The sequence below is a fragment of the Barbus barbus genome, assembly GCF_936440315.1.
Source record: "Barbus barbus genome assembly, chromosome: 11".
NCBI lineage: Eukaryota > Metazoa > Chordata > Actinopteri > Cypriniformes > Cyprinidae > Barbus > Barbus barbus.
The window spans coordinates 31714161-31729572 of record NC_136739.1 but is presented as its reverse complement, the minus strand read 5'-3'; the positions used below and the strand labels follow the sequence as shown (position 1 = coordinate 31729572).

At 36.1% G+C, this 15412-nt stretch overlaps 1 protein-coding gene across 1 annotated transcript in view; it reads left to right on the top strand.

The window, feature by feature from the left end:
- Positions 1 to 8184: 8184 nt before the first annotated feature.
- Positions 8185 to 15412, top strand: part of gpc6b (glypican 6b) — a gene marked incomplete at both ends in the record, with an annotated part of 42337 nt that continues 35109 nt past the window's right edge. Inside the window, 2 exons of the mRNA XM_079429225.1 lie at positions 8185 to 8326; positions 12232 to 12390. Coding sequence (XP_079285351.1) covers positions 8185 to 8326; positions 12232 to 12390 — 301 coding nt within the window. The remainder of the gene's footprint in view (positions 8327 to 12231; positions 12391 to 15412) is intronic.

The following is a 15412-nucleotide window of genomic DNA, read 5'->3' as shown; positions in this document are numbered from 1 at the left end:
CAAAAACAGGTGAAAGATTGCAAAAAAACAGCATTCAGAACAAATCAACAGACAAGGACTAAAAATGTGGTTATAATAACACCTGTAGACATAAATAACTATATTTTCCTGTAAATCAGGATCTAACAAATCTGTAAACACAAAAGAGTTTTATACCACTTTACAATGTCGTTTTAAAACAATACTGATATATATTTTTAAACTATCAAAAAAAAAATCACTCAATTTTGCAATATAGAGTTAGCACTGAAAGCTTAAGTTAATATAGACGCATCAATATTTCCCATTTGAGACATACATAATATCATACAAAGATTAAGAACATTCTATAACTTCTTTTTATTAATGATCTTTTACTCCACTTTAAAGCAAAATATTGACAAATAAATTGTTAATTTAAATAAAAATGCAATCGTGCATATAGCTTCTTATAATAATTCCCCAAGTATTAAGAGCGTTTGATGCAGCATGCACTGGACTCCGAGATGTTGACCCATATATAACATTGTTTACAGTTGCGGGTATGTTTGATTGTAGTAGCGCTTGTTGGATTGGTGGAGATCGGAGGTAGTTTGTGCATGCTAATGAAGGAGTTGGGCTTGTGGATATTTACGTTCAGCGGAAGCCGCCCTTCATTCACCACATGGTTAAAAGCTGAGCGCGTTCGCGCCACTTTCGCAATTTTACTACGGTTTTGTAACGCAACCCACAGCGTGCTCGGACGCGACGCGAGCTGATGCTGTATTAACACCATCGGCGCTAGAAGTTCACCGTTTAGTTTCGACGATTTTCCCGGAGCGTTGGCAGTAAACGGTAAGTGTGCACAAGTGAGTGAAGATGGTGGATTCTACAAACCAATGCCTTACTGCGCGCGCGTTGTTGACGCGAAACCTGTTGTTGCTTTTTTCGCGTAATTGACTCCTCGTCTAGCGCGCTCTGCGTAAAAGTCTAACCCGTTCACTTTATTGTACGCGAACGCTTAGAGGAGCGGGTTTGGGCTGAAACGCTGTAGAGAGACGCGTGGTAGTCCACCATAGTTCAGAGAATGAGGGAGATTTGAAAAGCGTGCGCGAGGCTGCTGCAGTTCGCTCCGGTCTCCGTTCACTTTCCATCGGCGCGTAAAAACGCGTTCAGAAACGCTCCTCCACAACTTCTCATGCGCCGAGCGGGACGAAATAGCAGCTATTCGCTGTGTTTGTGATCGCTAGTGCTGGAGCTCGGGTGCCAGCAGAACAAAGCGACAGCACATGGGGCAGCTGCAGGCCGCGCGGTACTGTGTTAGCAACACTGCTAGGCTAGGTAGCGTTGCACGCTTTAAATATTTGGGGAGCTACACTCGCGTTTGTGTTGACCAGTAATACAGAACAACAGAGTTTGTGATTTCCAGCAAATATAGGGAGATTAGTGTGTTCTGCGAGCATGAAACGCATTGGTCACGTTTAAGAATAGAATTCCAAAGCGTTCCGCTCAAAGGGGGTTTGGTGTAAATCAAGCACATGCCGTTCATGTAGAGATCGACTCTCGCGTCAAACCAGCATCAGCTAGAACGGCTGGGGCTGTCGAACGGGTTTTAAATGCGTTCAGCGCATTTCGCGGCAGTTGTTCGGAGTTGTAGAGTACTTTATTTACCGACTAGCTTTGCAAGTTCCAACCCAAACAACGAGCAAAGCCGTGAACACTAGACTTTGCCCTTGTTTTTAGTTTGTTTCTCCAACACAACTACTGCGGACTCTTCGGCGCCATATTGGTGCAAATCATGGGGGAGGGGGAGTGCGTCTCGCTGGAGTGCGCATGCGTCGTAGAACGCCGGCTGTGTCCCTTACGAAACTGAACCATGGTTTTACTACAAATTAAAACACTAAAAAACAAGGTTACTAAAGTTAATCCACGGTAGTCATAAATTAACCCTGGCTTTGCTACACTAACCATATTTAACTATGGTATCTGTTGTAATGCAGTGGTTCTACTATAATAAGCTAATTTCCATAATTATCGAATTCTATGAAGTGGTTTAGTTTGGATTTAAATACGCACGTTTTCAGTGTGGCATGTCTAGTCGGATGGATTTGTTAAATCTTGCTGGTGTTCATCACTCATGTGGTTTGGACCCTAAATACAGTAGTCCACATTTGAAGTGGATCAAAAGTTAATCAAAGTTGAACACATTTTGGGTTTAGGACAACGCTGATGAAATGCTGACTATATTAATGAAGCTGACTCAAAACAAGTGTAATAACATGCCTTTTCCCTCTGTTTTCAGAAAAACCATCAACCACCTCAAGTCAGCTCATACCAGGGGCCACATTAGTGGACGTGGTCCCAAAACTGGATCTGCCCGGTTCCTCTGGCCGTGCGCTTGTGGACTCGATGTCAGCGTAGTGTCAAAGTGCTTACAGTGCAGGTAGTTCTGTCAAATCTACTGCAGTGAAGGCACTTCAAGCTCTACTTTGACATGAACGCACACGAGCGGCGACGTGAACTACTGCTTATGCTAAGGTGCATTTAGTGCAGATAGTGAAATAGACTAGCACCTACTGCCCTAAGTGCCCCTTCTGGCATAAGGGGCTGGCAAATCCTGCTGTTCCCCATTGGCTGTCCCCTATTCTTTCATTTCATGCAGTTCTCTGCTAGTTTTGCATAGTTGCACTACAAGAAATATTGAGTTGTGCAAATCTATGCAAAACTGATGGTGGCCTGCTTCCCCGTCCTTTCCTGTGCTTCTCGCTTTGACCGTTTCTGCGTGTTTTTCAGGTTAACCCTGTTTGTTGTGGCTCTGCGCTGTAAAACTCTCACTCTGGTTCCAGCAGTATTAAAGTGCTTATAGTGCAGGTAGTTTTGTAAAATGCCTATCTACTGCAATGTGAGCACTTAAAGTACTTCTAGATGCGAGCGTCGCGGAGAGAGCTTGACCATCACGCTTTCCCGTGCACACTGTCCTGGTTAGTTTTGCTGGTTTGCAGTCAGCGTTCGTATCGATGCTGTGCAAATCCATGCAAAACTGATCGTAACAGTGAGGAATCTCCGCTTCTCGTCACACTCCAGCATCCCTTTCTTTGCAGGTTGGGATCAGCCGCAATGCTCTGCGCTGGAAGTATTGCACTTGTCCCGGCCTGTGAAGAGCATGGGAAATTGTCCAGCTGCTTTCGTGTTCTTTAATAAATTTGAGCATGTATTCCCCCCTCCCTCCTGTTTTGTTTGTTTAAATTTGATCATCTCAATAAAAGTTTTAAATGCACATTTACTTGAAGTTGTATTTTTATTATTCAAGCTGTTGAAGGTTTCCTTGTAAAGTGGATTTTTTTTTTTTTTACTGTAATGGTCTTAAAAGGTCTGTTTTGTATTAAAACATGACCAGTATTAAGTTTATTATAGGTGAATGGGATTTATTAGGTTTAATGTTCGGTGGATTCATGTCTTGCATGCTACCAGTCAAAGATTGGCTTTTTTTTTTTTTTTTTATATTAAAGGTAGATATGGAAATTACAAACTTAAATTATTCATCAATCCATGGCCCTTTAGTTTGAAAAACATTTAAGTGTCTGTTTAGTCGTTCAACCTTTTTTTTTTTTTTTTTTTTTTTTTTTTTTTTTTTTTTTTTTTTTTTTTTTTTGCACATTATTTTTCCTGAATAGCCTACTCTGTTCCGTTACAGCCTTTTTAAATCTTAATTTTTTTTTATGGGATTGTAGGTTGTTTGGTCAAGCTTGCAGGTAACTGTATGAACACTAGATGGCCATATTGTATTTGGAAGCATCTAGAATGACTCGCGGTCAATGCATGCTTTTATTATGTTTAAACGAATGTTATAGTTTAATTGTAGTAATTTTCTTCTGTATTTAGGTTGGAATTTTTGAATAGTTACTGTTGTCGTTTACAAGAGACTGAAGAATGCTTCACAAAATAAGGTATCACTTTTGAACAAGTCTTTCAATTTGCATTTGTCAAATGTTGCATAAAGTGTTCAAATATAATTAGATAAAATAGTAGCTATTAAATTAGCAATCCTAAAGAGTTTAATTTGAATCGTTTTAGCAAAGCAAACTATATACTTTGTTTATAACCACAATGAAGTCAACATGAGGAGAATTTTAAATCATTTATCTCATTAAAATTCATTTCACAATGTAGTCTACATTTCAAAGCAGCTTTACAGGAAAATGTTGTAAAAATCCTGAATAACAGTAAGGCCTATGCATCCATCAAACTGTAGCCTCCATATTTCAGTCTTTTAAAACTTTCAGACAAGACTTCACATTTCAAGGCTAACTTGTCTGTTATGTTTTGCCATTGTGACTCCTGAAAGGGCTGTTTTAATACACTGGACATTGGCATTCAACAATGTATTTTGCTAGTCAGACTTTTAATATTCCATGCTTGAGATAAAATACTGCACAATGGGCATCTCGAAATCATGAAATACAGTCCCAAAAAATAGTGTTAGATCTCTGGACTATAATTTATCCTGTGTGACCAAAGCAATGTTCCTTCATTCTTTTCTTCATTTTCTTGCATTATTTTAAGCAAGGCTCATTTTCATTTCACATTCACTTTAACAGCTTGTCACTTTTCTGAATATTGCCTTAAATGAAAATGTTTTGCATTTATATGATTAAGTATAGCTCTTTGCTCACTGTATGTTTAGAGATATTCTATTTCATTTTCAGGAAGCAGAGCTTCATTTCAGTCCTTCATTGGGTCTGTCTGTAATTATGATTTAACTACAGATAGCGATGCCCATCATGATTTTCGATCTAGAATGGGACTGCAATAATTCTGGCTAAAATATATATTTTGGTAAAATATTTACATCCAAAGGTGATATAACTTCAGATCTGTTCACCCATTCATAAAAGCAACATAACAGCCGATGAGAACCTGATCCTGAGTGTCTACTCATTATTCACCTAAATCTTTTGCACTGAAGTAACATCATGTCAGGTTAGTGTGGGTCTCTCTCCTTCCCGTGTTCGCCATTCATTGAATCATTTATTGCAGTGTCCTATGAAAGCATCATCAATCTTGTTTCGTCTGATCTAATGTGCTGTCAGCTGCTACGTGTCCCCTTGTCCAGTCTCATAATTTAACCACTAATGTGTTTCATAATGTCCTCCGAGCATGTGGAAGTATGGAGGTCATTAGCAGGCAGATGCGAGAGGAGGATTTGACTGGGATTTCGCCAAGCAGCATCACCATGTTTTCAATGAGAGAAAATAACACAAAAGACATTTTTGTTAAAAGAACAGCACAAAAATACAGCTACAACCATGACTTTATCGTGAATGCGAGCGGTTGATCACAAGCAACTGGCTTTCTTCCAAACTGCATCCAGTAGAAATAGTTCCCAAGCCTCGTATGAAAGCATCTTTCAGTATGATTTTCTTCATAGAGATATGTGACAGACAAAAGCATGTTTCGTCTTTTTGGAACGATCCACTATTTCCCCACGACCGTAATTAATTATTAACCAGTCGGAAAGCATGCTGGCACGAAACCAGCATCTCTACAACTGGACTGGCCTAACAGAAAGTTCAGCCGGAGCAGCATGTATCCGACAACTGGAAATGACAGGGAAAGGATATAGATTTATATAACAGCATTTTTGAGGTCATATGATTGTGTAATATTCTTAAATATCAGCTTATGTCCATGATATCTGCTCCAGAGGATGGAACAGTATAGTCTCTTGTTGAAAGTTTCTTGAATGTTGAAAGTTTGGGAACAGATTTGGAGAAATGTAGCATTGCATCACTTGCTCACCAAAGGCTCCTCTGAAGTGAATGGGTGCCGTCAGAATGAGTCCAAACAGCTGATAAAAACATCACAATAATCCACACCACTCCAGTCCATCAATTATCATCTTGTGAAGCCAAAAGCTGTGTTTGTGTAAGTAATAAATCCATCATTAAGATGTTTTTAACTTCAAACCATCACTTCCGGCTAAACTGTCAAGTCCATATCCATGATAACACTTCCTCCAGTGAAAAAAAGTGTTCTGATCTGAATCAGGTGATAAATCTGCACATCAAGCATAGTTTAAAAGCCAAAACAGCTCTAAACAAATATGTGGCTGGATTTTGATGTGAGAGACAACAGGAGATATAAAGTCGTGTTTTAGTCGGAAGCAACGGTTTGAAGTTAAAAATGTCTTTATGGATTTGTTTATTATAAACGCGCTGCTTTTGTCTTCTCCAGATGTTAACTGATGGACTGGAGTGGTGTGGATTGTGATGTTTTTATCAGCTGTTTGGACTCTCATTCTGACGGCACCCATTCACTGCTGAGCATCCATTGATGAGCAAGTGATGCAGTGCATTTCTCCAAATCTGATGAAGAAACAAACTCATCTACAACTTGGATGGCTTAATTGAGTGAGTGCATCTTCAATGAATTTTCACTTTTGGCTGAACTGTTCCTTGAATAAAGTTTGCTACCTAGAACAATTCCTCTGAAGCTCATCTGATTGACAGCTTGGTTTCCAAGGGCGGTCAGTGCAATGTATATAACTGTGTATATACATATGAGTCAGACAGAGCCTATGAGTGTAGGAGTGATGCTGGCAGAATGAGAACTGTGTCGAAAACTGCATGTACATAAATGTAAATACATCCTTCTCTATGTAGCCTTACACTAATTATAGGTTTAATTTATTTTTTATTTTTACTTTTTTGGGGGATTATGTTGTTTAAAGTGTAGGTCTTGCTGATAAAATGTTTTCCAATTTTGGTGCATAAGAATTCTGAGGTTCTAAACTTTGCGAATGTGTGAATGTGGGTGGTATATTCTCTATATATCTAGCACAGCCCAATTTCAGCCACCCTGAATTAAACTATTTTTAGTGATTCCTTCTGCCTTGTATTTTATTAGTGTTGGGCACAAGCAAAATTGGAGGTGCATTATTTTATTTTCAAGATAAAAACGGAAAAGAGACAGTGGTGGGCTGCAAACGCACAAAGTGTGAAATTTGAGCCAATTAAATATTTTAGATATGAGAATAAGAATTTGGCTGCAATAGAAATTCATGTTCTATCATAACTTGTTCTATCATTAATTTCCATGAATTACTACACAACCACTTTTTGAATGTTGTTCTAAAAAAAAAAATGTTGTTCTAAAAAAATTTAAATTAAATGTAATTATTTTGTCACAATCTGCTTCGTAATTCACAGCTACACTGTGAATTACTATTTACTCATAAGATATTTTTTCTTGGCCCACTGGCTGATATTTTTCTCATTTAAAGCCAAAACTCACTTAATTTTGATACATTTTTCAGAAAACAAGACGTGTGTCATTTTGCTTCTCAAGTAGGCCTAAATATATCTTGATTAATATTTATTTAAATATTTGTAATGGAAAACAAGACAAAAAAAAAAGATCAATTTTTTGGGAGTCTAGCAAAGTTAGCTAAAGGTAAAGGCTAAATTATCTAAAAAAAAAATAAACTAAAGTTTTTATATTCAATCTTTAGTAAAGTGATACATAATATCATATTTTATCAACATACTGCTAGAAACCGATGGAGTTCGAACTCGTGAATCTACTGTTGTTATGGTTACCGTTGCTGCACTTAAATTCGCTAGAGGCTATTCGAAAAAACGCACTTTAAATCACATATAAACTAACTTTTTACTGAAAAATCATTTTAAAACCTTTATACTATGAAAAAATATGTACTGTTTTTATGTGTAGGCTACTGTAAACACACCCCCTTTGGGGGAATTCAAGGAGTCATGGGGTCAGACCCTCCTAAATTCTCCTCATAATTCGTAAATCTCATTTTTAAACGTTTCCACATATTCCATAGCCGTGAAATCGCGCCTGATAATCAGTTATGCGCTGTAGCCTACTGCATTGGAATAACGTTCCGTTTGTAAAACAGAGAGCGTTCAGGACGTTTTGATAACGCGTGTCGCGCGCTGTCCGCGGTGGATAAACTCGCTCTCCTCCAGTCAAAGAGAAGAAAGTCAAGAAAAGAAAAGAAAAAAAGTTCCAGCGCTGTGGAGGATCTGACTCTGACAGCTGCAGGTTCACTCCATCACTCCAGGAACTCCGGTCAGAACGCGCTTTGCTTTCTGCTGCGAAACTTCAAGGCGTTTTGACTCCCAAATAGAGAGGAATCGCGTGCTTTCTCAGAGATCACGGGTCTGCAGCGGAATAAATCAACAGATCTCAGCGGAGCTCGCGATGTCGGCTGTGTTTGCCGTTCTGTGCGCGCTCTTGGCCCCGGTTGCAGCGGATCTACACGCGGTGAACTGCAGCCAGGTGCAAGACGCATTCACTGACCTGGGTTACAGTGCTGCAAATGTTCCCACCGAGGAATCAGCAGGTATCGATTGAATTACAACACTACTGTCATCTGCGTAAACGCCGCTTAATATGGGAGACCGGGGGGCAAGTTGTCACACTGTATGTCAGTTTTGTTTCAAGTCAAAAGTCCGTGCTTGTTTTGCATTGGTTGTGTATGCTAGATTCATATGTCTTGTTCAAAAACAGAATTATTTAATTCTATCCTGTTTAACTGTTTGGTAACAAGTGGACAGGGTAAAACTGCTATGCAAAACGTCAGGTTGGGGCAAGTTGTCACATAATTGTGACCCTGGAGCACAAAACCAGTAATAAGTAGCACGGATATATTTGTAACAACAGCCAAAAATATGGTCAAAATGATCGATTTTTCTTTTATTGTAAATTCCCTATATTTTGTAAATATATTAACATTTAATTTTTGATTAGTAATATGCATTGCTAAGGGCTTCTTTTGGACAACTAAAGGCGATTTTCTCATTATAATTGTTTTTTTAGCACCCTCAGATTCCAGATATTCAAATAATTGTATCTCAGCCAAATATTGTCCTATCCTAATGCACCATCTCAATGTCCAAAAATTGACCCTTATGACTGGTTTTGTTGTCCAGGGTCACATTTATAATGTAAATTTTTGCTTTGAAAAGCATTGCAATAGCCGTTTAACAAGTTATCTTGATTCATAATTGTCTTATTGTTTATTTATTTGAATACAATCGACTGTTTAATGGCAAGTTCTATTGTGACCAGACTGGTGACTTATTGGCATGAACTAACTGTTAAACATTGATTCCCTGGGTAGTAATGACGGAAAAGTTGCGTATAGCTTGTTAATTGTTCATATTCTTCTAGGTTTGAGTCAACTGAGTTATTTGATAGTTATAAATGGGCAGATTTCAGTCACAGATGTTGCAGAAGTGTCCGAAAACTGTTGCTTGAAACAGAGTTCAGCGTCATTGATCTTGTTTGAATGAATGAGATTTTAGGGAACTATGTTATTTTGCATATTACCAGACTTCCTTTCATGCAGTGGCACATTCTTAACACCAACGTTTTGAATAGCTTATGTCAAGGTCTTGTGAGTCATGGCTTTAATTCCTGGTTTGTTTTAAATATACTGATCTCAAGGTTGCAGTAGGTTCCTACCAACTTTTAAACCAAACCTATGCCCTTGGTTTAACTTTATTTTGTGGTATGAGTGAGGTTGCAAGAATTCTAGACCCTAAAATGAGTCATGGACCAAAAAAGGTTGAGAAAACCAAAAAAAGTGCATGCAAACCTTTTTGTCTTCACAATATTACAGTAGTAGACTATTTAGGACAATTTGAGTTTTGCATTATTATTGCTTATAAAATGTTCACAGTTTTGTCTGAAATGAGACAAGCGGCATATTTTGCTCTTCACCTTTGCTGATAAGAAGGGAAGAAATCACTGGACCTCCAAACTGAACCCCATAACCTCTTTGGTTGCTCTCAATCCTCTGCTTTTTGAGAAGATCCTGTCAACATCTCAGGCTAAGTAATAATATTTTTTATTTTATTTAAATTTTATTAATTTTGTATTAATTAATTTAATTCAATTTGCTGATAAAAAGGCGAGAAATCTAAAACATCCATCAACATTTTAGCCTAAAAACCCTATGGTGCACAGAAACTGGTTCATTTTATTTAAGAAATAGTTCATCCAAAAATCTTTTACTTATAAAATTAATTGTCTTTTATTTTTTATTTTATTTTATAGTTTATTTGATTATTTTATATTTTATTTTATTTTAATATTTTTAATTTTTTTATTTTATTTTAATTTAATTTAATTTAAAAAATATTGCTGATAAGAAGGTGAGGAAGTTAAAGGTCATCCAAAAATGACTTATCTCTTTATTTAATTTAATTTAATTTAATTTTATTTTATTTTATTTTATTTTATTTTATTTAATTTTATTTTATTTTATAAATTTATTTTATTTTACTTTTCATTTGATTATTTTGTTTCATTCTATTTTTATTTTTGTATTTTTTTGTTTTATTTTCATTTAATTATTTTGTCTTATTGATGATAAGAAGGCAATCTAATAATTGAAAACTAAAACGAGTGTTTTAAGATCCTAAAATGGACATTGTAGTGCACAGAAACAAGTTCACTTTAGTTAAAGGAATAGTTCATTCAAAAAAATTTTTATTTGCTGATAAGAAGACGAGAAACCTAAGAGGACCTCAAAATCGAACCCCATAACCTCTTCGGTTGCTCTTTCTATCCTGTGCGTTTTGAGAAGATCCTGTCAACATCTCAGTCTAAAAGCCTCGTGGTGCACAGAAACAAGCATCACACTTAGAGCATCCAGCATCTGCTGGCTTGTCAACAGTGCTAAATGTGTCCTCTGCTCCTGAGGTTCTCAACAGCTCTTCTCATATATTTAAATCAATGTTACGAGGCCTTGTCTCATGCCAGACTCCTGCAGACACGCTGAAAGCCCAGTGTGAGCAAACAGGCCTCCAGCCGCTGCTAGTGTTCCAGTGTGGGTGTGTTTTCTCAGATGCATGAAGGGATTTTGTTGAACTAAACTGATGTTTGGTGTAGGTGAATGTGTGTGTCTGGTGCTGTTCTCAGTCGGACCCTGTAATTTCTCACCCGCGCCTCAGAGGTCAACCAAAAGACTGAAATAACGCTGTTGACATTTTGTGACCTCCTTGACTTCATGATCAGAGATAGAATTGCTGTTGATGGGCGAGAGGTTTTCGTCTGGAAGCGTGCAGTCTAACAAATCACTGTCAGGAGAGTCATTCATCAACAGAGTCACTGGCTGGCATTATTTTAAAGTCGACATTGACCCTGTTGACCTTATTGACATGCTTTCCTATGCTTTTCATGGTGATTTTATTGCAGAGCCAATATACATACAAATATACACCGTGTCATATCTTCATGCAGATTAAAAATATACAGTCTGAGGTGGTTTGATTAGCGCTGGTTTAATGCACATTTTTTAAAATTATTTTGAGCCTTAAATAGACATGGAATTGGAAATCAGCCCCTTTTCCTTGGAAACAGTTGGCCAGAAATGGAAACCAAGGTCAAAAATGAGAAGTGCACAGACAATGATGATACGATTTAGTTTTACTAAGAGGACTGAGCTGTGTGCAAATGGAAAGGTTTTGTGCCTGGAAATGGCAGGTTCACTTTAGTTAAAGACCTAGTTCACCCAAAATGTTTATTTTATTTATTTGTTTATTTTTATGTAATTGAAATTTTTATTTTAGATTTTTAATTCGTTTTTTATTTAAATCAATAATAAAATAAGATTTGCACCTGGTAATTTATATATGTATCTATATTTTATATTTTATTAAAATCTAATAATGACTTAGAAACTATTGAACCTAAATTGAGCTCGCATGAAATATGCAACTCCAAAACCAAACAAAAATATGGAAATGACCGATTGCTGAGACAATCTGTGCGCTCTGCTGCCCACATGAACAGCCACAACAAGACGAGAGAGGACTGAAGTGAATGTAAATGCTTTCTTTTATTAGAGTCACTCATCAGCCATCATAATGAGAGATTCTGTGGAGTGACTGACAATCAGGTTGATTGTGGACTCACTTTGAGGGGTCGTCATTTCGACTTGAAGGACTTGGACACCCCTGTTCAGTGACTGACTGTTTGTTTCCATCTCTTTCGCTCACCAAGGCTGCATTTATTTGATCAAAAATACAGTAAAAATTGTGAAATAAATCTTCTATGTGAATATCTGTTCAAATGTAATTTATTTCTGTGATCAAAGCTGAATTTTTAGCATCATTACTCCAGTCTTCAGTGTCACATGATCTTCAGAAATCATTCTAATATACTGATTTACTGCTCAACAAACATTTCTGATTATTATCAATGTAAAAATGCGTTGCTGTGTCTCTCTCTGGTCTGTAGGAGATGATCTGCGGGTTTGCGCTCCTCAGAGAACCTGCTGTAATGCAGAAATGGAGGAGAACTTCAGCCAGAGAAGCTCACGGGACTTTGAGAAGCTCATGGACGACACGAGCGAAGAGCTGAGGGACACGTTTATGACCAGACATAAAAGGTTTGATGGTACGATTTGTTCTTTAACGTTCATTGATTAGTTGGTGTCAAATTATGAAGTTATTATGAGACTGTTTCAATTTAAAATCATCTTATTTAAGGCAAGGCAAGTTTATTTATATAGCACATTTCATACACAGTGGTAATTCAAAGTGCTTTACATAAAAGAAAGTGAAATAGACATTAAAATCAATAAAAACATGGAAATAAGAATAATAAAAACAAGGAATTTTAAAATGATATAGAAAATGATTTAAAATAAATTTAAAGAAAATGATTATACATAAAATGTATTGCAGTCAGTTCGGACATACAGCACAGTGCTCATTCAAATGCACAGTTAAACAGGTGAGTTTTGAGTCTTGATTTAAATGTGGCTAATGTTTTAGCACATCTGATCTCTTCTGGAAGCTGGTTCCAGCTGCGGGCCGCATAATAGCTAAAAGCAGACTCCCCTTGTTTTGTGTGAACCCTTGGTATTTCTAACTGACTCGATCCTAATGATCTGAGTGGTCTGTTTGGTTTATATTCAGTGAGCATATCAGCAATATATTTAGGTCCTAGGCCATTGAGTGACTTATAAACGAGTAAAAGTACTTTAAAATCAATCCTAAATGTAACTGGAAGCCAGTGTAAGGACCTGAGGACTGGTGTGATATGCTCAGATTTTCTGGTTCTAGTCAGAATCCTGGCAGCAGTGTTCTGGATGAGCTGCAGTTGTCTAATGGTCTTCTTGGGAAGGCCGGTGAGGAGACCATTACAGTAATCCACCCTGCTGCTGATAAAGGCATGAACAAGTTCCTCCAAGTCTTGATTGGAGACAAAACATCTAATTCTTGCAATATGTTTGAGATGATAGTATGCTGATTTAGTTATTGCTTTGACATGACTACTGAAACTAAGGTCTGTCTCCAGAATCACCCCAAGATTTCTGACTTGATTTTTAGTTGTTTGACCCCTAGAGTCAAGGTATGCATTCACCTTGAGAACTTCATCTTTGTTTCCAAATGCAATGACTTCAGTTTTCTCCTTGTTTAACTGAAGAAAGTTCTGGCACATCCAACTGTTAATTTCATCAATGCATTGGCAGAGGGAGTCAATGGGGCTGTAGTCATTTGGAGATAAGGCTAGGTCAATCTGGGTATCATCAGCATAGCTGTGATAGGTAATTTGGTTCTTCATCATTATCTGACTTAGTGGGAGCATATACAGGTTAAACAAGAGCGGTGCAAGTGGAATGAGGGATTATTAATCCTATAAAGCCCACATTTTGAAGGCCTAATAATGATTATTAACATGATTGCTGTTAAACCTTTCACTCAATCTCTGCCTTCTGTCGTCTGATTGATAGATTATGCTTTTTATCAGGTAACAGCTCTTTTAGTGTAATTGAACAAACGTCCAGCTTCACCTGTCTTTCTGCTGTCAAATATTGACTGATTTTTATAAACTATAATATAAATCAGAATAACTGTGTTAATATGTTTGGATTATTTCAATCTCATTTTACTAAAACATATTATTGGAGATATAGAGTGACCACTGTACGTATCTGCTGTACTGTTATAAAGGTCTCATTGATTTACAATTTAATTGGACTTTTTGGCCATATAAATATCAGCATCTGCTCCAGATTGTGTAATTAGAGATTCAGTGCATTGGGCAATAAAAACTCATCTAAAGGGCCTTAAAAACACATTACTGTTCAAAAATTAATTGTTTTGTTCAGTAAGGATGCATCCTGAAAAATAAAATGTATCACAGCTTGCACAAAAATATTGTGCAGCACAGCTGTTTTCAACATTGATAATAATCAGAAAAGTTTGTTGAGCAGTAAATCAGTATATTATTATGATTTCTGAAGATCATGTGACACTGAAGACTGGAGTAATGATGCTGAAAATACAGCTGCACATCATAGAAATAAATTACATTTTAAAATATATTCACATTGTAATAATTGTTCACAATTTTAAAAATTTTGTATTTTGATAGTGCAGTATTTTTTGATCAAATAAATGATGAGCATAAGAGACTTCTTTCAGAAACATTAGATGTCTTATAGCACCCAAACGTTTGAATGGTACTGTAAATTCACTTTAGAGTTTAAGTGTTAGTCAAATGTTACAAATTCTTTTATTTTTGTTGTTATTGCCTTCCCAGAGCACCTCAGTTATGCAGAATAGGAAGGAAATGTTAGTGTCTTTTATGTTACACATAGCACAAAAATAATAATAATAAAATCACAGATTAATTCAAAGATTAAATATTTATCATCCCTCCATTTCTGATGACTGTAGTTTATAACCCAGACTGTCAGATAAACATTGCCTCCCAGAAACTCATTTCCCAAAATCATAATGCGGTTGATGGTCTGTTTATAAGTCTATTTAATTGCTATTGTATTTTCTAAGCAAATTCATTAATCCATGACATTTTATTTTTTTATTACCTTTTTAAATTTTTTTATTAAATGCTTTTTGCATTTTTTGCAATTATTATTTGGTAAAAATGACTATTTGTTCAAGTTATTCATTATTTTTTCCAAAGCAACTTTCTATGCATCTTAGCTCTACACGATATAATACAAGAACTTGCTTTACATTTTGATTTGTATGTTTTATTTTTCCTTGCGTTATTATTTTAATTTGTTTTATTTAATATTTTATTATTTTTACTTTTTTATTTATTTAATGACTTTTTATTTTTTATTATTGTTAATTTTCTTTACATTTTATTTATTTATTCATTTTACTATATTATTATTATTTTTACTATTATTACTATTGCATTTATTATTTGGCAAAAGTTTCATAATTTTATCCAAAGCAACGTTCTGTGCATCGTAGCTCTACAAAGTACAAGAAATGTTTAATATTTAAATTTTTAAATTTTGCTAATTTTTCATTTTGGTTTTAATTAAGTGTATTATTTTTACTCTTTTATTTAATTACTTTATTTTTTATTATTATTTACTTATTTATTTATTTACATTTTACAATTACTGTTTCATTTAATTTTTGACAGACAA